This window comes from Aedes albopictus, chromosome 3, assembly GCF_035046485.1.
Source record: "Aedes albopictus strain Foshan chromosome 3, AalbF5, whole genome shotgun sequence".
In the NCBI taxonomy this organism is placed as follows: Eukaryota; Metazoa; Arthropoda; class Insecta; order Diptera; family Culicidae; genus Aedes; species Aedes albopictus.
Genome location: NC_085138.1, coordinates 373,506,858 through 373,530,653, shown reverse-complemented (window position 1 = coordinate 373,530,653; position 23,796 = coordinate 373,506,858). Strand labels below are relative to the sequence as shown.

Here is a 23,796-nt window from a genome sequence, read left to right as displayed (position 1 = left end):
CATTTGGCGGTTGTGAATATTGCGTAACTCACCGGAATAATCCGCCAATAAAGCCGGAATAAAGTCAACTGCAGTTGAATCATTTGGCATTATACGGAACTCACGATCAAAGGCGACTAACTCCGCCAAAGATTCACTCCTCAATGAGCCAGCATCACAGTGACTACCTCGACATGATACTTGCTGGCACTGATGCTTGCTAGGGGAAGGGCAAGCAAGGGGAACGACACTATCATTTCATCACACCCTACAGAGATACGTCCAGGAATTTTTTTTGCGGGTTTTTCTAGGACACGACCAAGAAATTCACAAAAAATTTGTGCATTCTTCTTTCCGACGGGAAACTAAACCGTAGGTTTGGAGATGAACTAGCCTTGGCTACGGGGCTTCCAAACCGCTCTCACAGGCGCAAAAATCAATGTTTTTCATCGAAATTTCGAGGTTCACTTTATTTTTATTTGTAGTTTCAATTATGCTACGATAGTCTTTTAAGAGCATTCTTTTACTCCATGATTCAGACGAGTATGCTCTGAAATTATCCCGAGGGTTCCTCTAGGGTTTCCTTCTGTGATTCCTAATGGAGCTCCATCTGGGATTGTTTTTGGTGACCCTTCAGATGTTCCCTCTTAGGGTCCTTTCTGGGATTCCTAAAAGGTTCCTCCAGGAACTCGTTTTAGGATTCCTTCTGGGATTTCAAGGGAATTCTTCCGAGAATCCCCCTGGAACTCTATCCTACACAGAGAAAACATCTGAAAACTACACTTGACGTAAGTATAAGAACGTTTAAATTTTCATGTCGTTTCATTATTCATTCGATTTTAAATAAAAGAATATTTCTTGCACGCAAGATTGTAAGCAAGCTTCATCATGCAGACAACCAGTATTTTACAATCCGATGGAGAATTGTGTTGAAAGCGATGGATGATATTTTGTTACTGCGAACTCGATGCAACACTTTTGAACTGTGTAGATTCTTTTAATAGTTTGTTTTGGAATATCTTCAAATTTTTTTTTCCAGAAGGTATTCCTGAAAAAATATGCTAGGTAATTTCAACAATTTTATTCGACATTTTTTCCGTAATTCTTCCAGGAGTTCTCCCTTACAAGATTTCAACAGACTCTTCTTCCAAAATTCCGTTTGGGGTTTCTTTCAGAAATTTCATGCGAGATTCCACCCGGAGTTGCTTCTGGGATTTCTTCAGGAATTCTTTTTGAGATTTTTCCATAAATCCTACAAGAAGTTGCTTCAGTATTGCTCCAAAAATTTCTCTGAGATTCTTCCAGTAGATCCTTCCGGGATTCTTTCAGTAAATACTTCTGGGATTGCTTCAAGAATTCCGGGAATTTCTTCTGGGCTTCTGTCAGGAATTGTTTGCAGAATTTCTTCAGGAACTCCTTCGTGGATTTTTTTTCGGGAACTTCCTCCGGGATTCCTCCAGGAACTCATAACAGGTTTCATCTATGAACTCTTTTTTTTTTTTTGGTTTCTTGGAATTTCTCCAGAAGAACATTCTGGAATTCTTTTAGTTGTTTCTAACAAACATCCTCCAAGATTTTATTTGGAAGTACTTTGAAAGTTTTTTTTTTGAAAATTTTGAGTAGGGTGTAACTTTTTTTACAGACGTCGGTTCACTTTGCCGTGTTCGACCAAGCTGTTTGGCATGTAGTCACCTACAAGAATACTAAAGGTTTCTATTGGAGCGCCACCTAGTGGCAAAACTAAAAAACTTAAGATTTTTACATTCATTTGGCCAACTTTTCCCATACAACTTAGACTTTTCTTCAGAAATTAACCTAGCAATACTTTTAAAAAATTCTCGAAAGGTGCGTTCCAAAATTCCATCAGAAAAGCATCCACAAAATTTTCCAAGAACCCCTTCACGCATTTTCTCTGGGATTTATTCACTAATCCCTCTTAAATGTTTTGACACGATTTTTCTGGGAACCGCTCCTGGAATTTCTGCAAAAAAAATGCTTCGAGTTTTCTCCAGAATCACAAGTTCCTCCAGCACTTCTCCAGGGATTACTGCATAAATTCCTCCTGGGATTGATTCAGAATTTTCATCGAGAATTATTTTAGAAATACCTTAAAGAATTTTTTTTTTGCATTTTCTCCAATAATATATCTAGAAATATTTCCGCGTATACCTCCGGGGGTTTCTTCAGAAATTTCTTTAAAACATATTCCAGGTTTTCTTTCTAAAATTTATGCAGGGTTTCCTTCAAGTCATCTCGACAGGGTTTCTATTTTGGGCAGTTTTCCGTTAAAACTCAGACAATTTTGGAAAGATTGACCTGTTTTTTGTACGCGATCAGTTTCGCACATGTAGTATCTGCCGTGTACGAAAATTCAGGTCATTTGGTTTGAAATTGACTGAGTTATAGCGGGAAAGTTGCCTATTTCATCCAAAATTGTTAAAAGGTTTCTGAAGGTTTTCAGAATTTCTTCTAGAAATTCCTCTAAATGTTACTCCAGGAATGCTGTCAATTTTTTTTTTCAGGGATTCTTTCAGAGAATCTTCCAGGTCAAAAACTCCTCCAGGATTTTTATACGAAATTTCCTATGAGATTCCTGCAGAAATTCTTCCAGAGATTGCTTCAGAAGTCCCTCCTGGGATTTTCTTTAGGAATTTCTACATTTTTTTCCAGGAATAATTTTAGAATCTCCTTCTGGAATTCCTACATGCATTTTCTCAGGTAATTATCCACAGATTCTTTCAGAAACTCCTTCAGAAATTTCTTCAAGGATTGCTCTAAATTGTTTGGTTTGCAGGTTCTTACAAGAATTCGCACAAAAATAACTTGCAGGAATCTCTCCCAAGATTCTACAGGAATTTCTTCAGAGATTTCCCTGATATTGTTGCACAATTTCTTCCCTAAATTATTTTTTCTCTAAGAATTCTTGCACCCTCCTGGGGTTAATTCGGAAATTTTACCTGGATTTTTTTTTTTCAAAAATTCCTCCAGAAACTCCTTAAGTAACTCTTCCAGGCTGTTTTTTTTCAGCAATTCTTCCAGAAATTTTACCAAAAGTTCTTCTTGGGTTCTCTTCTCCTTGGAATTCCTCTACAAATTGGCTCGAGGTCATTGGCAGTCCTTCTCCGTCTCCCGTTGAAGTTTTCCTGGTCAATGAATGGCCCCTCAAATTTTAACGAGATTCTGAACACGACATGAACTTTGATAGAAGTACAGTCGAGACTCTTATAAGATCACTGGTCGAGGGGTGCAATAAGAATCCGCTAAATAGGAGACTAAAAGCTTATGGGATTTCGGCTTTTTGGGAATATGGCTAATTATCTCGGGTGTGTTAAGAGATAGCGCAATACTTTCTTCGGCAAAGTTTTAGGGCTTGAAAAGACCTACCATTTAGAACTTTGGCTCATATGATTAGTTGGTAATTTGACCGCTAGAGACGCCATCAACAGTTTGATGCTAAATTGCACTACAGGAATCATAAATATTAGGTTGCCAAGCAACCGTCACGATATGCTACAGCTCAAGACCCTGATAGTTTGGAAGGATAGTGTCTTCGGAAAAGTTTTTTTTTATTTGTATTAACGAGATTTTTAGCCCTAGGCTAGTTCATCTTGGGACCGCTTTACTTCCCTTCCGAAGGAAGAACCCACATTTTGTGAGTTTGTCGGGAGTGGGATTCGATCCCAGGTCCTCGGCGTGATAGTCAAGTGTTCTAACCATCACACCAGGTCCGCTCCACATTCGGAAAAGTTGTTGGGTAAGCAATAAGCATATAACTTACAGATGATGAGTTGCGAAGTTCGAGATTCCTCCACTGGGCGCCGCTAGTGAGCATGTAAATTTTCAAAACCTCATATCTCAGAATCCCGATAACTTAGAAAGTTGGTGTCTTCGGCAAAGTTGATCAGTATGACACAGACTTACATAAAATGGCACACTTGTTTCCCAATTCTGCCACTAGGCGGCGCTAGTGAACTTGCAAATATTAGAATTCTCATTGATCAGTATCCTAATAACTTTTAAAGTTGATCTTTTCAGGATGAGTGATCAGTATGACAGATACTTACATAAAATGGGACACTTGTTTCGCAATTCTGCCAATGGGCGGCGCTAGTGAATTTGCAAATTTTAGAATTCTCACAGATCAGAATCCTGGTAACTTAGAAAGTTGATGTCTTTGGCAAAGTAGATCAGTATGACAGATGGTTACATCGCATTCTCACGGTTTATACATTGATTAAGTTACCTATTATTTTCACCTAAGATGTATAAAACGTGTAGAATGCGATGGATCTCTTCAGTTGAGTCAAGTACGAGACACTGAAGACGTCCTTACAGTTGAGGTCGAAATACGTATCTGTCAAAGGATGCAAATTCTTAGTGGAACTAAAAGGAACTTCACCCAGTTTTCTTTTTACTTGATTATAAGAAAACCTTCAAAAGAAAACGCTTGGAAGACTGGCTACGTCCTCGAACTTTGATTCATTAGTGGATTTTAGTAATCGTGTACATCATCGTTGTGGAAATCCAACGAGTACTTACGAATGTGGACAGTATTTTCCTTAGTTAATCTCACCCAGACCGGAGTTAATTTTCCAGTATATTAAATTGATTTACAGCCGTCGTCGTTGTCTTGACGTCCGACTGTCCGTCTTCGCGGCAACTCCGTCCGCAACGCATCGTGTCTCTAGCTAAATTAAAAGACCATTTCAATCACACACCGTGCAACGCACGCCACGCTGTGCTGCAGGCACGCAGCATCCTAAAAATAACATCTCATCAACTTCCTTTCCTTCTCTCTCCCCCGCATCGTGCATCAGGTTCGCCTTGAGCGACAACGCGTACCGTTCGCTGACCGAGGAAAACCGCGGCCAATGCATTCTGATCTCGGGCGAGAGCGGTTCGGGCAAAACGGAAGCCTCGAAGAAGGTTCTGCAGTTCATTGCCGCGGCCACGGGGCACACGACCAGCGTCGAGGGCGTCAAGGACAAACTGCTGCAGAGCAATCCGGTGTTGGAAGCGTTCGGGAATGCCAAAACGAACAGGAACGACAACTCTTCGCGCTTCGGCAAGTACATGGACGTGCAGTTCGATTTCCGGGGTGCACCGGAGGGGGGAAATATTTTGAACTACTTGCTGGAGAAGAGTAGGGTGGTGCACCAGAGTATGGGCGAGAGGAACTTCCACATTTTCTATCAGTTGCTTGCTGGGGCTGAGGATGGTTTGCTGCAGGAGTTGCATTTGAAGCGGAAGCTGGATACCTATTACTACCTGACGGATGGGGTATGTCTGGAGAAAATTTTATTCATTAGAACCCCTAGTTTACAGAAAATCTATGATTTCAGGATAGCAGCAACGGTTCGTCTATCAGAGATGCGGACAACTTCCGACAGGTGCAGACGGCCATGTCGGTAATCGAGATCCCCACGGACGAGCAGAAGCTGATCCTGGAGATTGTGGCCAGTGTGCTGCACATGGGCAATGTGGGTTTTACTGAGGAGGAAGGAAAGGCCAAAATCCTGAAGCCGGAATCCGTGACGGCGATAGCGAAGGTAAGTGAAGTCCAAAGCGAAACGGATCGTAACTTACAGTTATCCTCTGGTAGGACACGCTACGTTCTTTCCATCTACGCTATTGCCAAAATTCTATTTAAACATCATGTGCATAGAAGACTTTATAACATTTTGATGGATTGATTCTAATATCTTGTGATTATGCATACCTTGTGTATCACAACATGGCGACCGTCTTTAAAAAAAAATTTTGAACTATGGGACTAAGGGGCTTTTGTACATGGTTGATGAATAGAATTCTTCAAGTTATTACCAAATGGTTTAAACCTAGTTCTTGCCCATACTGAGATAGCACCTGTTTCTTGGATTCCACACACTCAGTGAACTTAGGAAATTCTTCAAAATACATTTATCATTTTTGCTAAAACCGTAGTTCATTAATTCAATTGAAAATGAAGTACTTGTGAATGTGGTGCGAAACAGATTGCACCTCATTTCTGCGAGCCGGATCAATTGCCGAAAATCAGCCCATCCAGCCTATGGCTATCCAAAGTGTACAAATGGATCAATGAAGCAAACATTTCTAGCATTCGCCTCATGTAAACAGAGGCGCCACTGTATATGGCCAATAGCATTGAGACAGCAGTCGAGTTGTATCAAACGCACAAGGCTACGTTGGCGCTATCTGATCATTTCTGCATGTCAAACTGAGCCGAAAACCAAATTTTCATGTATTTTGGTGCCCGAGAACCTATCTTAAAAATCAGTTTAAGGTTTATACGGGAGCGATTTGTTGAATCACCCCTAGTCGGATTTTGTACTAGGCAGCTGTCAAATAGTGATTTGAAAAAATCTTTTGGAATTGATTTTTGATATCAAAATAAAGCTGTAAATATCTGAAGAAAAAAATAATAGTGGTTCAGTAAACGGGATGGTGCTCTTTCGTTTAAAAATTTAAAAAAAAACATTGAATTTTTCTAAATTTTAAAACCCAATTGCAGCCATTTCCCCGAGCTTTAATTTTTTTAAATAATCAAATTGGCGGTTAGAAATCATGATAACCAGTTTCTGCAAAATAGAACAAAATGATAGATTTTTATTTATATTCCTATAGGTTTCTAGGGAGGTTCTTTGATTTAATTTCTGGAAAAGTATTTGACGATGTTATCAGAAAAAGTTTTAGTGGACATCCTTGAATATTAAATACTTATTTCTCGCAGTTTTTGCAAAAAAAAAATCTGTGATAATTTTCTACTTATAAACCTCATATTTTCAGGCAGAAATTCTAAAACATGGATCTGATTTCAAAAATTCCATAAACATTGAATTTTTTTTGAATGAGTGGAATCAGTTTCGTACCTTTTAATTCCGCCCTATGTTGCTTATCCTTTGACAGATACGCGTATTTCGACTACCACTTGTAATCTTCCTCAGTGTCAGTTATCCACACTGAGAAAGATTACAAGTGGTAGTCGAAATACGCGTATCTGTCAAAGGATAAGCAACATAGGGCGGAATTAAACGGTACGAAACTGATTACACTCATTTAAAGAGGGTATTCTGCTTAGAGGGTTCGAAAAGTCGGTACAAGATTGAATTTTTGTTTTTTTTTATCAGAAACTCTAAGTATTTTTCTAGAAAAGTTTCTTCGTAGATTCCTGTTGGATTTTGTTTTAAATTTCTTGAAAGGCATGCGATTTACGTCAAATAACGCTATTCTCTATGTACAGTGTTTCAAACAATTGTCCATACAGCGATTTATTGGTCAAAATAATTTTTCACTCAAATGTTAATAACTTTTTATACGTCAATAAAAAACGCTTAAATTTTGACCAATTCTAAACTATATAATAAAGCTCCATTGGTAAACTTTTGAGCTCCATCGACGAAGTTTACTAAAAGTTATAGAACTTTTAGTAAAACTTGACCGTTCATTGAACAAAATTTCAATACTCTATATCTCAAAAAATAGTGAATGAAATATTTTCAATTTCACTAACACATGAAAATAAGACGCAATCTTGCTAGGGTTGATTTGTACACTTCAAAAAATATTAAAAAAATAGTATATGTTAGAGTATAATTTGTAAATTTGTCATATTTTGATCACTAAAAGTGCCAAGTATTTTCAACTGCTTTGAACTCTCTTATTGTAATATTTTTATTCAGAACCTACTAAACTACAGATACAGGGCTTACTGCGCTTTTATTAGGTAAAAGAAAAAAAAAACGTTTGGAAGAACATATTTGCGAAATATGAAAAATTTATGAGTATTGTAAACTACATAAGCAGATTTTTCATATTTTTTGTACATAACAAATTAATCCCTAACACGATTGCGTATTAAATTTTGATGTATAAATGTTCCCCCAAAAAAAGTTGAGTATATTTGATGCACTATTCTTGAAGAGTCTCTATTCAAATTAAACGATCAAGTTTTACTAAAATTTCTATAACTTTTAGGAAACTTATTCGATCTCGCTAAAAATTTCGCCAAAGATTCTGATTGACGCATAAAAAAGTTATTAACATTTGAGTGAAAAATTATTTTGGCGAAAAAAATGTGGTACGGACAATAGTTTGATTCACTGTATGGGCATTTTTTTTTTATTACCGTCCAAATTGGGTCGAAAGGTCTCCGATTTTCATGAAACTTTGCCCACAGGCAGGGCGCGTGGATAAATGAATAAAAAAATTGAGAAAAATTCAGGGTCGCCTATTTTTCCGGAAAGCTCAGGTGGAAATTTCTTGGGTTCCCCTGACACTACTTACGTTGAAAAATCAGAAATCAAGAACGAAGCATCGTAAAAACAAAGTTTATTTTAATGAAAATGATAGCAAATTTTCTCAGAAATAAAAAAAAAGTACGAAGTGGAAAAAGTTTTCCACAAAATTTTCCACCGTTGAGAAAATTCATAATGAAAAGCCGGAAAAACTAGCCCGAATTCGTGGAAAATTTAAAAAAAAATTTTTTTTGAGAAGGTGATTTCATAAGCTTTGATCGCTGAAATTTTTGGAATGCACCTTTTTTTCTTTCCTGAGTTATGGCCAATTTTGTAAAAAATACCATGTAAGCCTATATTATATGTTCATTTTTCACAAAATTGGCCATAACTCAGGAACGAAAAAAAAAATGCATTCCAAAAATTTCAACAATCAAGGCTTATAAAATTACCTTCTCAAAAATATTTTTTGAAAATTTTCCGCGAGTTCGGACATAGTTTTTCCGGCTTTTCTTTATGAATTTTCTCAACGTTGGAAAACTTTTTCCACTTCATTTTTTTTATTCCTTTCATTTTCATTAAAAAAAAACTTTGTTTCTACGATGCTTCGTTCTTGAGTTACGGTTTTTCAAAAAAAGGCTTATATGGCACATTTGGACATTTTTCAACAAAATTGGCCATATCTGAAAAATGAAAAAAAAGTGCAATCCAAAAATGTCAGCGAATAAAGCTTATGAAATAGCCTTATCAAATTTTTTTTTTGAAAATTTTCCACGAATTCGGGCATAGGGTAATTGTTCCCTTCGTTATGGGAGTACCTAATGTTGCGGTAGTGGCAATTGAGCACTTTTTCGACTGAAATGTTACCAAAAGGCATTTTTAATAGATGTATTATGCTTAAATTATGAGATTGCACCATTTGTGTGCTTAAGATTTGCCCAAAAACCTATTTTAAAAAAATATTTTTCTTAAATTTTTTGCTGCTGTATTCCTATTGTTGCGGTAGTGTTCCTAATGTTGCGGTATCCCATATGATTTGAATGGGATACCGCAACAATAGGAACCAAAATTAGATTTTACCTCCATAATAGGAACAGTGTGCCTAATGTTGTGGTAAGCGATTTATGATCGAAAACAGAGAGAAACGATAGTTTTTATATTTTTCCAAGCAAATTTGGATAGAAAACTACCAACTAACGTTTTGCAACCCTTCATTAGATGGTACGATCATTGTTTTTAAAATTAATTTACCTTAATACCACAACGACACTTACCCTAGTTGGAAAAGCCGGAAAGGCTTTCTTTACGAATTTTCTCAACCGTGGAAAATTTTGTGGAAAACTTTGTCCAGTTCATATTTTTTTCAGCTTTCTGAGAAAACTTGCTTTCATTTCTTAAAAAAAGTTTTGTTTCTACGATGCTTCGTTCTTGAGTTATGATTTTTCAAAGTAAGTACATAGTATCAGGGAAAAACAAAAAAATCTACCTGAGTTTTCCGGGAAAATAAGCGACCCTGAATTTTTCTCAATTCTTTTTTGTTCATATATCTATGAGCCCTGCCTGTGGAAAAGTTTCATGAAAATCTGAGACCCTTCGGCCCAAACCCGTACGGTAATAAAAAAAAATCCCCTGTATGTCTCAACAAAGTTTTCAAAATAATTTCATGCCGAGTTTCGATAATTGTTGATTTAATTTCTGGAAAAAATTACAAATAAAAAAGGAACTCAAGGTTTTTCTCTGAAATAAAACAGTTTAAATATTTTTAGCGGAATTTTCAAAGGAATTTATTAAGGATATTCGGGGAAAATTTGCGGTTTAACTTTAGGTAAAAAAAAATATATAATTACACTTTACTCTACTGGAATTTCCTGAATGCTTATTGACAGAAAACGATTCAGAATCCCCGAAGTTTATATTATTTAATAGGTTAGAAGCTTCAGTTTTGGCCAGTCCGGAATTTTGGCCATTATGGGGTATTGAGCTTGTTGGTTGGGATCGAAATCGGCGTAAATTTATTTTTCACTAGTAGATCCTAATACAATATGAAGATTAAAACTGTGAAAACCATACATTTTTATTAAAAACTGGAAAAAAAAACATATTTCCTTAAAAAATCAACACCTATACATCTATTTTGGCCGGGGTGCTTCTAATTTGGCCACTCCCATAAGAAATACACGTGATTGGTCAAAATAGAAACCAAACTTGAGAATATGGCCAAAACTGCGGCAGTGCTTAGATTTTGGCCAGTGACACTTTTAATACAAAAATCAAGTTTTTAATTGATTTCTGCATTGTTCCTTCAAAATATAGATTAAAACCTTTCATTTGACACATTGGTAATTTTCATAGGATCATTGGTTATTTCTATAAAAAATATTTCCCTTAGACTGGCCAAAACCGGTGCCCGCACCCTATAATGTTCGAGAAACCACACAATGTAGTATCAGGGTGATAAAACAGGGACAGTGATTAAATCGGGAAATATTTTTCGTTTCTATTTTTCAACTTCATTTCTAATTTAGAGTAATTTTAGTTCAATAGTCTATGTGGTATGCATAACAGACGTTTTTGGCATGGGCTCATCCATTAATTACGTCACAGAAAACAAATTTTAAATTTTTGTCATATTTTTTTTTCAGGACCTCCAAAATATTTGTATAGACCATCACACTCTCATGAACACAGGGTAAGGGCTGTCCCTGAGACCATGACGTAATTTACGAGCACTCTATAATATGTATAATTGTTTATTCTGTAGAGATTCCTCCATAGTTTTTCAAAGAGTTCGTGTAAAGTTTTCATTAGTGATTTCTTCATGGATTTCTAGCCAGTTTCCTCCAGATATTCGTTTCATTTTTCTTGGCCTTACGTCCCCACTAGTACAAAGCCTGCTCCTGATGACTAGTTTTCTATGAGAACTACCACAGTTTTTAACTGAGAGCTTCCTCTGCCAAAGATTTTTTGCATGTGTATAATGTGTGGTAGGCGCGAAGACACTCTGAGCCTTAGAAAATCAAGGAAATTTCCATTAAGAAAAGTTACGAGACCGACTAAGAATCGAACAGATTTTCCTCTGTATGGTCTTGTTGAAAACCCGCACGTTGATCGCTTCGACCGCGATTCTGTATGTTTTTTTTGTTGCGCGATTTCACCCGGATTCATTCCAGATTCATTTTCGAAGTTTTCTCGGGACTCATCCGAGATTCTTTTTTGGAGATTCGTATCGGGATTTATTCAGGGTTTTCTCTCGATAATTTCTTCAAGAATTTCTACCGGGATTTCTACAGTGATACCTAGAAGATAAATTTCAGCATTTTTCCCAGGAACTTTCATGATTGCTATCATGAATTTATCTCTGAAATTCTTCCGGTATTAATTCAGGCTTTCCACCAGGGATTTTTCCGGGAATCTTAGTAGATTTCTCACGTAATTTTTCCATTGTTCTTTCCAAAATGTGTGGTTGTATTCATCCAGAGTTTCATTTCGATTTTTTTAAATATTATTTACTGTACATATTCCTTCCAAGAATTCATCAAGGATTCCTCCAGATATCCCCTTTGGAATTCCTGCAAGGATTCAACCGAAATTCCCTCTATTCCTTCCAATGCTTCTCTACGAATTTCTGCCCAGGATTCTTCTAGAAATTCGTTCAGAAACTTCTTTATGAATTCCTGCCGGAATTCTCCCGGGATTCTATCGAGGATTTAACTTGAGATTTTTTCAAAGATTCTTCCATATAGTTTTTCATTCTTTTTTAAATTTATTAATTGATTTTCTACTGGGTTTTCCTGGGATTTTTCTCAGGTGTTAGCTAGAACTCTCTAAGCATTCCTTCGTGGATTATCTCCAGGATTTCTTCAAAGATTCTTCCGGGGAAATCTCCAATTTTTTTTTCTTAGGACTCCTCCATAGACTACATTCGAGATTCTGCAAGGGTCTTTTTCAAGGATTCCTTCATAAGTAGCTCCTGATATTTCTTGAAAGATATTGTCGGGAATTCGACAGGAATGTTTCTCAAGATTTGATCTATTCTTTCGTTCGTCTATAGATTTATACAGAAATTTCCCTCGAATCCTTCGGATATTTCTCCACTGATTGTTTCGATGATTTTTTTCTAAATTTCTTCAAAATTCATCCTACATATTCTCGGGTTTTTGTTCAGCGTTCCTGCAAAGGTTACTTCTGGGGTTCTATCATAAATTCTCATGGCTCTGCCATAGTCCAGATTCTTTCAAAAAACTCTATAGTATCCTTAAGGTATTATTATTTTTTTGCGGATTGGTCCAGGGATTCCTCCCGGTATTCCTTCAGAGGTATCTCCGGATTGCCACTCGATTTTTTGTGGAAATCTCCAGAGGTGTTAATTTTTAATATTTTTTACAGGGATTTCTTGGGAAATAGGAGAGTGTGAGGGGGAATAATGAAGAGATGAACTCTTACGTTTTCTAGGCACTCTGCCAGTAAATCATGATACCACCTTGACTACTTCCTTATTTGTATAACCAAAAATGGTATTTATTTCGAGCTGAAATACGCTTCCAATAATCCACCAGACCTTTGTTGCCCACATTGAACAGTTCTTTTTTAAAAGACACGGACAACGTCTTCAGCTTTCGGCTGTACAGACTGTTTTAAACTTAACATTAGACAACGGACAACGGAGCATGCACCAGTGGAAACGGGGAAGAAACTATTCTCACGAAAAATTTCAACGCCCGAAGCGGGAATCGAACCCTCACCCCATAGCATGGTGCGATTATAAGCTTGGTGACCCTAACCGCACGGCTACGAGGAACCACATTCATTATACGCTACTCAAAGGTTCCCAATCTTTTTGAAGTGGCGACCCCCTTTAAGACATCTGGGGCCCAATCAAAATTAAAAAAAAAAATATGAATTAAATGAACGAATCCGAGTTTTTTTTGGGTACAGTGACGTAGCCAGAAATTTACTGTGCGAGGGATTTTCGATGATCAATGATAGGTTTTTTTTATTCGACACTCACATTTCGAAAACAATGATGTCATGTACATTCAATTTGAGTCGTAGCTTAAAAAATAGCGACGCAGCCGGAGATTTTTTTCTTCTGAAAGAATTTTATACATACTAAAAATTTGCTTCTCAAATTGTGGCTTTTTGGGGTAGCGGTATACACAATTAAAAATTTATATAATTTGCACAGAATAGAATAAAAATTTAACATTTTTTATGGAAACATCGCGTCTCCCTGGACTGGCTTCACGGCCCTTCAGGAGGCCGCAGACCAGCGATTGAGAACCCGTGCGCTACATGAAATACAAACGCAACAATTGGGTACATTGTCAAAGAAAACTTTCATTTCTTAACTCAAATACTCAAAATAAGATGCAGACTACGTCCCATTTCAGGATGCAGAAGACAAACAAGAAGTGAAAACATTAACAATTAAATGCTGCTATTATAGACAGTTGTTCTACACTGTAACCAATGCATTCTGAGGGGGTAATAAAATCAGGTCAAGACATTAGGAACATTAGGGACTCAAACACTTTTTTTTTGGAAATTTCTCAAAAAACCGAAGAGTTTTTGTCTCCACCAGAAAATCCACAAGAATAATGCATTGAAACTCCGTATGAAATTCCTTCTTCTTCTTCTTCTTCTTCTTCTTCTTCTTCTTCTTCTTCTTCTTCTTCTGCTTCTTTATGGCTCTACGTCCCCACTGGGATTTGGCCTGCCTCACTTCAACTTAGTGTTCTTTGAGCATTTCCACAGTTATTAATTGAAGGGCTTTCTTTGCCAGCCATTGCATGAATTCGTATATTGTGAAGCAAGCACAATGACACACTATGCCCAGGGAGTCGAGGAAATTTTCCTGACCGGAACGGGAATCGAACCCGCCGTCTCCGGATTGGCGATCCATAGCCTGAACCACTAGACTAACTGGATACCCCATATGAAATTCCTTTAGTTGGAATTCTAAAGTTCGAAATTTATCTCCCCAAAACGTTCATTATTTTTTGGAGTATCATTCGGGATACTAAATACTTTTATTCGTTAAGAAAATTGATATGATCATTGAAAAAAGTAATTATTAAATATAATCATTCAAAAAGCAACTAATAAATGTGAAGGAAAATGTTTATAAAAATATTTAATCCATAAATTAAATAAATTTTCAACAAAATCAAAAGGTAGAAAGATCACAAAAATATCTATACGAAATCCACCACAATTAGTTTAGCCATCTAGCCAAACATTTCCAAACAGATGCACCGTTAATTGCTCACAAACCGCAGAAAAGGTATAATAAGATAATATATTCATTTATTACTGATTAATCGTCAAATTAAACAAGAAAATAGAAAATATGATGATCGACACATCGCAAGAAAGGGTTCAGCAAAAAAAACGACGAACTGGTCACTTTCCCGGGAAAACCAGGTTACCGAAGTACCACTGGTAAAGGTCAATGTGTCCAACAAGTCTCGAAATGTCTTGTAAAGTTTTTGTTTTGCAAAATCATAAAAATTGATATGCTGCATGTGAGGTTTTAGCTAACATTATAATGTAGCAACCATAGGCGATAAGGAGGTTAGCCCACGACTCGTGTTCGGAACTGTGAATATTACGCAATTCACTGTAACAGTCCGTTCCTAGCCATCTTGGCATAATATGGCACATCCCAAAGCGACTTGCTGCGCCAAAGCTCCACTCCTCAATGAGGCAGCATTACAATGACAACCTCGTCATACTACTGCTGTCACAGATGCTTGCTAGGGGAAAAACGTCAACACAGAATAAATTATGTTCTGTACCCAAAGAACTAGGGTAGCGAACCACTTGGGCAGCGGCCGGTATTTTGGGCACTCTTCGCTATAACTCAGTCAATTCCAAACCAATTGACTTGAATTTACTATAGGTATCTCATCGCGTTCCAAAAATTGTGTCAATAGAACAGATCGGTGAAGTACCAGATTTGTAGTAATGAGCTGAATTTTAGTATGGTGAGAAGGTAATTTCTCCGTTTCTGCAATGAAATGGTGCAAAAAGCGTGGGTATTATGATTCCTTACCTAATTTGATGTTGTTTAAGCAAAACTTTGGGCAACAGTGTTGTTGTTTTCTTCATTTCTTGCAATATAAACAACATAGTTATCGAAAGTTTTGCTCAAAGAGCATCAAATTAGGCAAGGAATCAAAATACCCACGCTTTATGCACCATTTCATTGCAGAAACGGATAATTGACCTTCTCACCATACAAAAATTCAGCTCATTACTACAAATCTAGTACTACACCGAAGGTGTCCCATTGGTTCAAAATTGGCTGAGTTATAGCAGAAAAGTGCCCAAAATAGGAGCCCTGTCGAGATGGTTCCACTTCCCTAATTTTGCCTTTTTCGTGCGTAAGAAAATCATAATAAAATCACTAATAAAAACTATCCTTATTCCTTGAAGACGTTTTGTAAGAAATTAAAAAAAAATCCTCAAGGTAAAACATCATAAACTCGAATGCTTGTCCTGTGGACAGTTCCAAAATGCATTATAGACAAGTGATGTCATGGTAGCATCAAAGCTGTTTACTCAAGGTTTCCAGATTCCATTGTCCCATATACTGATACGCCCACAAGGAAATTACTTTAATATGGAAGTTTATGTAGATTATTTGAATGATTTTTACAAATCTGGAAATTCTTTAACTAATAAATAAAATCATAGACTGATTTTTTTTATCGACACGAATGCACCATAACGAAGTCACTTGTTGGATTTAATAACCGTTAACGAGTATATCTCTTTATTGTTGATATTTCTCGGTGAACGAATAAAACAAACTTGTTTTTTGCGTGACGTTTCGGCCTAATCACATTTCGGCCATCTTCAGACGCCTAAAAGTTTATTACAAAAAACACGAAATTAAAACATTAACATAACACAATTTTTAATTTTACATTTTTTCACCCCACAACTCACAATTTGATCGCCGCAGCTGATGCTACCTCCTATCCAGCTGGGAAATCACGTATCACTGTCTAGTAGCAGGGTACTTTGCGGTTGTGGTGCGCGTCCTCTCTCGTTTCCTCTTCGTCGTCTATCGTTGTTCGTCACTTGTCGCAGCTTAAACACTAACGCATTGTAGTTCGTGTTGAACAATCCACACTCACGCTGGAGGTTCGCTGTATTAGCTTCCCCTGCCAGCTTGATGTGGAATGTCTCCGCGACTACTCTGCTCTCCTGGTCGGCGATTCGTTCAATTATTTTCGTCTCGATCAGGAGAGCAGAGTAGTCGCGGAGACATTCCACATCAAGCTGGCAGGGGAAGCTAATACAGCGAACCTCCAGCGTGAGTGTGGATTGTTCAACACGAACTACAATGCGTTAGTGTTTAAGCTGCGACAAGTGACGAACAACGATAGACGACGAAGAGGAAACGAGAGAGGACGCGCACCACAACCGCAAAGTACCCTACTAGACAGTGGTACGTGATCTCCCAGCTGGATAGGAAGTAGCATCAGCTGCGGCGATCAAATTGTGAGTTGTGGGGTGAAAAAATGTAAAATGAAAAATTGTGTTATGTTAATGTTTTAATTTCGTGTTTTTTGTAATAAACTTTTAGGCGTCTGAAGATGGCCGAAATGTGATTAGGCCGAAACGTCACGCAAAAAACAAGTTTGTTTTATTCGTTCACCGAGAAATATCAACAATAAAGAGATATACCATAACGAAGTGTCTTAAATAAATAAATCAATCAATCAATAGACTGATTTCAAGATCTGAATGTCCCGAAGAAAACCATTGAATTGAATCAGGTATTCAATCATATTTATTACCGTGTATTTTTATTATGTATCCAGTTTATCATCTGACGGTCGCCATATGGTCTGCCATCTAGGAAATCAAAATCACAAGTTGCTTCATCTTTTGAATGATTTTGTTTACAACGAAAAACATTTCAAGATATTTTTGTTGGAGCCAAATAGGCAAAGCCTCGTACGCTGCGTGTTTTTAGACGTCATTTCAAATGTCATTTTAGAAATAAATTGAACAAAGTAGCGTCCAATAGCCTAATAAAAACTTTCTCAAAATATAAGGCAATGTCGAATAATAAATATTTATCAACCTTCATTTCTAGCTCCTGGGATGCGAGGAAGACCAGCTACGCAACGCCTTCACCCACCGGACGATCGAAGCCCGAGGTGACATAGTTACCAGCCCTCTTAACCGTGACATGGCCATTTACGCACGGGACGCCCTCGCCAAGGCGGTCTACGATCGACTGTTCACCTGGTTAGTTTCGCGCATCAATACTTCACTACACGCGGATCACATTCCCAAGAAGAACAGCGTCATGGGTATCTTGGACATCTATGGGTTCGAGATATTCAAGAAGAACAGTTTCGAGCAGTTCTGTATCAACTTCTGCAATGAGAAACTTCAGCAGTTGTTTATAGAGCTGACATTGAAGTCAGAACAGGAGGAATATCTGAGGGAGGGTATCGAGTGGGAACCGGTTGAGTACTTTGATAACAAGGTTATTTGTAATTTGATCGAGGAAAAGCACAAAGGTATCATTGCCCTGATGGACGAGGAATGCCTGCGTCCGGGAGATCCCACGGATCTGAGCTTCCTCAGGAAGATGAACGACAACTTGGGGGATCATGCTCACTATATTTGCCACAGCAGAGCTTCAACAACCGTCCAGAAGACCTTAGGTCGCGACGAATTTAGACTAGTGCACTATGCAGGAGATGTGACGTACAACGTTCACGGGTTCCTGGACAAGAACAACGATTTATTGTTCAGAGATTTGAAGGAGACCATGTCCGAATGCAACAACGGGATTATCAAGGCTTGCTTCCCCTTGGCAGACATCACGAGCAAGAGACGTCCGGAAACAGCTGTGACTCAGTTCAAGAACTCTTTGAACAACCTCATGGACATCTTGATGTGCAAGGAACCGTCCTACATTCGGTGTATCAAACCAAATGACCTGCAGGCATCGGGCAACTTCGATTACGAACTGGTTCGTCATCAGGTCAAATACCTTGGTCTGATGGAGAACCTTCGTGTTCGCCGTGCTGGTTTCGCTTACCGCCGGACGTACGAGATGTTCCTTCAGCGCTACAAGTGCCTTAGCAGGCAAACTTGGCCACACTACCACGGTCCAGCTAAAGAAGGCGTCCAGATATTGGCTTGCGAACTGGGCTTCGAACGCGACGAATACCGAATGGGCAAGACTAAGATCTTTATCCGCTTCCCCAAGACCCTATTCGAGACTGAAGATGCATTCCAAATGAAGAAACACTACCTGGCATCGATCATCCAAGCGCGCTGGAAGGGCCGACGCCAGCGTAAGATCTACCTGGAAACCTACGCCAAGATCATCACCTGTCAGAAATACATCCGGCGGTATCTGGCCATCCAGGAGCGGAAACGACGTCGCGCAGCTGCCGACAAGATCCGATTCTTCATCAAGGGTTTCATCACCCGGCACGACGCACCCAACGAGTGCAACAAATCCTTCATCGAGCACACCAAGCGCCACTGGCTGAACAAACTGTCCAAGAGTCTTCCGAAGAGCTTCATGAACCACACCTGGATCCCCGCTCCGATGCACTGCCAAGAGGCGTCCATAATCCTGCGAAGAATGCACAAACTGCACCTCGCCCGTCAGTACCGTTTGGCCCTTCCGCCGGAGAAGAAGAAGCAGTTCGAGCTTAAGGTTTTGTCCGAAGCCGTGTTTAAGGGCAAGAAGAAGAACTACCCTGAGAGCGTTGGCCCATGGTTCATGGACGACCGGATTTCCAAGCAGCATGCGACTCCAATCAGTAACTTTGTGGTAACGCAAATGAACAGCGAGAAGTTGCACGTAAGTTCCTTTCTTTGTCACACTTTGCCTCAAATTAAGTTCTCTCCTTTCCCCCGTTCCAGTACTCCACCCCGGTGATCAAGTACGATCGGCGCGGGTACAAACCGCGCGAGCGGTTCTTCCTCCTAACGGACAAGGCCGTCTACCTGCTCGATGGCAAGACGTACAAACAGAAGCATCGCCTCCCGCTGGACAAGGTCGACTTCTGCATCACCAGCGAGCGGGACGGCATCATGCTGATCCGGATTCCGCTCGAGCTGAAGAAGGACAAAGGCGACCTGATACTGGACGTGCCGGACATCATCGAGTGCTGCATCTGGATACTGCACGCGACCGGCAACCGGAACATTGTCAACATCGTCGAGACGGGATCGTGAGTTGTTAGCGATGAAGGTAGGTGGATGTGCTCTTCTAAAGCTCTCATTCATTTTAGGCTATCGCACAATCTAGTCAGAGGCAAAACTGGTATGATTGAGATTATCACCGGACCACAGCCCAGTATTACCAGAGCCAAGAGCGGAAACCTGTTGGTTGTGAGTATGAATTTCCTATATTTTTATGCATAACAAGCTAGTCTCAGGCTGGGCGTTTAATTTGTCATATTTCTGATGTTTAATATACCTTTATATATGTAGAAGCTCAATTGATATTTTATATATTTCAACTAACAATTTGCTCCAATTACACTAGTTTACAAAATAAAACGAAAGTCATGAACTTCCGTCAACGACCAAAATTTTTGTAGCATAATTTAGCGCTGATTTCGAAACCGACCTTCAAAAAATTTAAAGTAGAACAGTTTTTGAGTTTTAGCTCAATATCGAGTTTTACAACTATTTAAAATATAAAATTTAATAAAATTCAAAAATCTTGCGTTTTGTTCATCCAAATTTAAATCTTTTTCCATAAATTGAAAGCTAAATATAATACAATTCGATCATTTGAATGCAGGTTTTGCGTCAGATTGATGAAATTCAAGATATTGGAGAGTTTTGGGGACATTCTCCTTAAATTTTAGCAATTTTTCCAAAAATATATGAAGAAATGTATTTTTTTCAATAAGAGAAAAACAATTTAAAAATTCTTTCTCATCGTTTATTTGATATATCATATGTAGACGAGTTACAGTAAAAAATTCAGCTCAATCGGAGCATTGACTACGGAGAATGAGATGTGTGAAGTGCGCGACTTTGCTTAAAAATAGAACAAAATCGATTTCAAATTATCAACCTTGTATGGAAAGTCGAAAAAATTTCCGCTCTACTGTAATTTTTTTCCTTCGCGTTTTCGCACTCAGGGCATGATTCTACACCAAAAACGATCATCAGCTTACCGAGTTCAAAAATGCTGTAAACTAGTGTTATTAGAAGTTCTACTCAATACCAAGCATAACACAAATCGTAAATCATTAAAATTCTTTACAAGTTTTTTTGAGTTTTTTCTTATTTAATCATTTGTTGTAGGCTCATGCGCCTACAGGCATAACGGAGCCGAATTCGGTTAAAAGTTTTTTACAATTTCATGTTTTTGGCTTATAAACTATGTTAGTTTTAAAGCACCGTAAAACTCGCGGTTTGGTCGAGGTTAGGGGGAACAAAAATATTTGAGGAAAGGATAGGGTAATGGGGGCTGTTTGTTGACACGTAACAGCATGGTGTGGCGTATTACTGCTGGTCAAACGTAGAGTGGACAAACAACCTGTAATGATACAAACAGACTATTTTCGAAGGGACACGGGGTGGACAAGTGGAACCACAAGAATTTTTGTGTTTAGGTGCCATTCTCGGTTAGTCCCGGAAAGGGAAACTGCTGGAAGGAATCCCGAGAGACTTCTTCTAAGGAATCCCGTGGGAGTTCTTGAAATAATCCCAAAAAGAAACAGTAAAAATCAATGAAGGATACCCGGGAGGAATTCTTCAATGAATCTTTGAAGGAGGCCCGAGAGGAATCCCAGAAATTATCCCAGTCTAGAAAGTATTATGATTAACCTCTGAAGGAATTCGTGAAAGAATCATGGAGTAATCGCTGGAAGAATCTCAAGAGGAATCGCTTTGAATATCCTGAACGAAACCCTTAAAAATCCTGAGATATGTCTGAAAAATTCCTAGAGGAATCCTAAAAGAGACGAAATTATTGATGGAATTCCAAGAAGAACTAATGTAGAAATGACGGTGGTTTACTGGAAGAAATCCCTGAACAAAAAATGGGAGAAATCCCTTAACAAATCCCAGGAGAAATCTCGAAAAGAATCCCTGGAGGAATCTCTGAAGAAATAGCAGGAAAAATCCATAAAGGAATTCCGGGATAAATTTCTAAATCAAACACAGGAAGAATCTTAAAAGAAATCTCGGTAGAAATACCTAAAAAAATGCCGGAAGGAATCCCGCGAGAAATCTCTAAAGGAATCCTTAAAAAAATCCTTAATAAATCTTGGGTGGAATCTCTGAAGGAAAACTGGGAAAAAATCAATGGAGAAATTCCGAAACGAATCGATGAAGGAATTCTGATAGGAATTCTTGGAGAAATCCCGGAAGAATCTTGAAGCAATGCTTGTGCAATCTTAGGAATAATCCATTAAAGAATCCCGGAAGGAATCCTAGGCTGAATATCTCCTGGGAATCCTGGCTGAAAATGATCTCTGATGGAATTCCAGATGCAATCCCGAAAGAATTTCCTGAAGGGATCTAGGAAGGAATGCCTATACGAATCTTAGTAGACATTTAAATCGAAATTAAAGAAAAAAATGCTAGAGGAATCTTTGACATAGAAATACATGAAAAAACCAGGAGCAATCACTAAAGAAACCCCGAAGGCATCAATGAAGAAATCCCAGAAAGAATACTTCAAAAAATCTGAAAGAAATTCAAATATAAATAGAAATACAAATCAATGAAGGAATGTCGTAAGGAATTTCGAGAAAAATCTCCAAAGAATCTTGAGCAGAATCCTTGAAAGAATCTTCTGAATCTTTCAGAATCTCTTAAAGAATCTCCTTGTAAGGAAATCCGGGAAAATAAAGTGAAGAAATCCCGGGTGATTTCAATGAAAGAATGCTGAGAGGAATCCTGAAGGAATCTCGAAAGGAATCTCGAAAGGAATCCCGGAAGGAACCCTTGAACCCAAGTAACACACTTGTCACAGAAAATTCACTACAGCGCAGGTTTTGGTTGTGCAAAAGTCACTGTGACTTATTTCTAGCAATTCAGTATTTATTCATTAGAAATTAGTCACACTGACTTCTGCACAACAAAAACCTGCGCTATAGTGACTCTTCTGTGACAAGGAAGCCCTAATGAAATTCCTGATGGAATCCCAGAAAAAGACGAATGCCAAACAAATTCCTGATGAAATCTCTAGAATAATCCGGGAAAAACCTGAAATGAATCTCTGAAAAAAGCCTAATGGAATCCCAGAAGGAATCAATGAAACGATCCCAGAAGAAATCCCTGATGGAATGTCGAAAAATGCTGAAGGAGTCCCGTTAGGAATCAATGAAAGAATCAATCCCGCCGGGAATTCTTGAGGAACCTTTGAAGGAATCCCAGGAAAAGTTCCTGCAGGAAACCAAAGAAAAATCAATGGAGGAATCCCGGAATGAGTCTAGAAAGGAAACCCGAGAGAAATCGCTGAAGAGAAGAGAGATACCATGAATGAATCCCAGGAGGAATTCTTTGATGAATTCAAGATATCCCAGGAAAAATCCTGAATTGAACATTGTATGTTGCTTTCATAACAAAACGCGCTGCCAACTTCCAGTCGGCATTCGCAACGAATCAAGCACCACCTCTGCAGATTTTTTTTGTTAGTGAGTTCAGAGAAACGTCAGACTCCCGCCTGCTGATTGGCTACGAAGACTCTTGCGGCGGTTTCATCCGCGACGGATTCAAATCGTCGCGTTCGATAAGGGGGGAAACTGTCAATACTGGAAGATATTCCAGGAAAAATCCTGCGATCCCCTTCAGGATTCTGAGGAAGAATTTCAATATATAACTTGGCAGGAATCCTAGAAGAAATCCATGAAGATGGAGCATTATCGAGAGAAATTGTTCAATGTGTTAGATTTATGCTTGCGGTAGACCAAAATATCTGTATTTTTTATTTAGAAGTTTTACCGCTATGCGGCATTTTCTCTATAGCTTTATTTGAAATAAAAGCAATTCTTAAATCTTATTGTACAATCCGATGTTTTTAAGATATTTCAATACTTACACTTCAGTTTTTCTATCATTTCTAAACAACTTGTTGGGCAATGTCAGTTGTCGCTGTGTTTTGAGAAGTTGACATCCGATGAGAATGTGGTGAACTGTCTGGTTCCGTCCACAGTGGTGGCAGAACTCTGGATTGCTCCAGGAAGTACTCCCGAGATACTTCCAGACAATTTTTCTAGGATTTCATAAGAATGATGATGATGATGATGATGATGAATGAGATTACTTCAGGAGTTCCTACATTCCTTCAAAATTCCTACCGAAATTCTTCTACCCATTAAGATTCCTCCAGGAATTCCTTCTAGTATTATCCTGACTTTTTCCCTGAGATAACTCCGGGAATTTCTTCCGTGGGTGGTTTCTCCCCAAATTTATTCCAGAATTATTCTCAGGATTTCCTTCGGCGATTACTCAGGAGCTCTATCTGAGATTATTTTTAGGGTTCTTTAAAAAAAATACCTCTAGGATCCTTTCTGGTTTTCCTAAAAGGTTACTACTGGAACTCCATTCAGTATTCCTTCAGAGA

At 38.4% G+C, this 23,796-nt stretch overlaps 2 protein-coding genes across 5 annotated transcripts in view; both read left to right on the top strand.

The window, feature by feature from the left end:
- The window catches only part of LOC109397131 (NADH dehydrogenase [ubiquinone] 1 alpha subcomplex subunit 9, mitochondrial), a 440,561-nt gene that overhangs the window by 252,878 nt on the left and 163,887 nt on the right, over nt 1-23,796 (top strand). The window contains exon 4 of one of the 2 annotated variants that reach the window (XM_062855650.1): nt 12,497-12,507. The exons of the other annotated variant lie outside the window; for it this stretch is intronic. The gene's annotated coding sequence lies outside the window, so the exon portion shown is untranslated. Of the gene's footprint in view, nt 1-12,496; nt 12,508-23,796 lie in introns of those variants that run through there. 2 annotated transcript variants of the gene reach the window in all.
- LOC109409839 (unconventional myosin IC) overlaps nt 1-23,796 on the top strand; it is a 174,805-nt gene that overhangs the window by 142,686 nt on the left and 8,323 nt on the right. For all 3 annotated transcript variants that reach the window (XM_029875103.2, XM_029875102.2, XM_062855636.1), the window contains exons 4-8: nt 4,797-5,259; nt 5,322-5,528; nt 17,326-19,062; nt 19,125-19,435; nt 19,496-19,595. In XM_029875103.2, the coding sequence (XP_029730963.2) occupies nt 4,797-5,259; nt 5,322-5,528; nt 17,326-19,062; nt 19,125-19,435; nt 19,496-19,595 (2,818 nt within the window). The remainder of the gene's footprint in view (nt 1-4,796; nt 5,260-5,321; nt 5,529-17,325; nt 19,063-19,124; nt 19,436-19,495; nt 19,596-23,796) is intronic.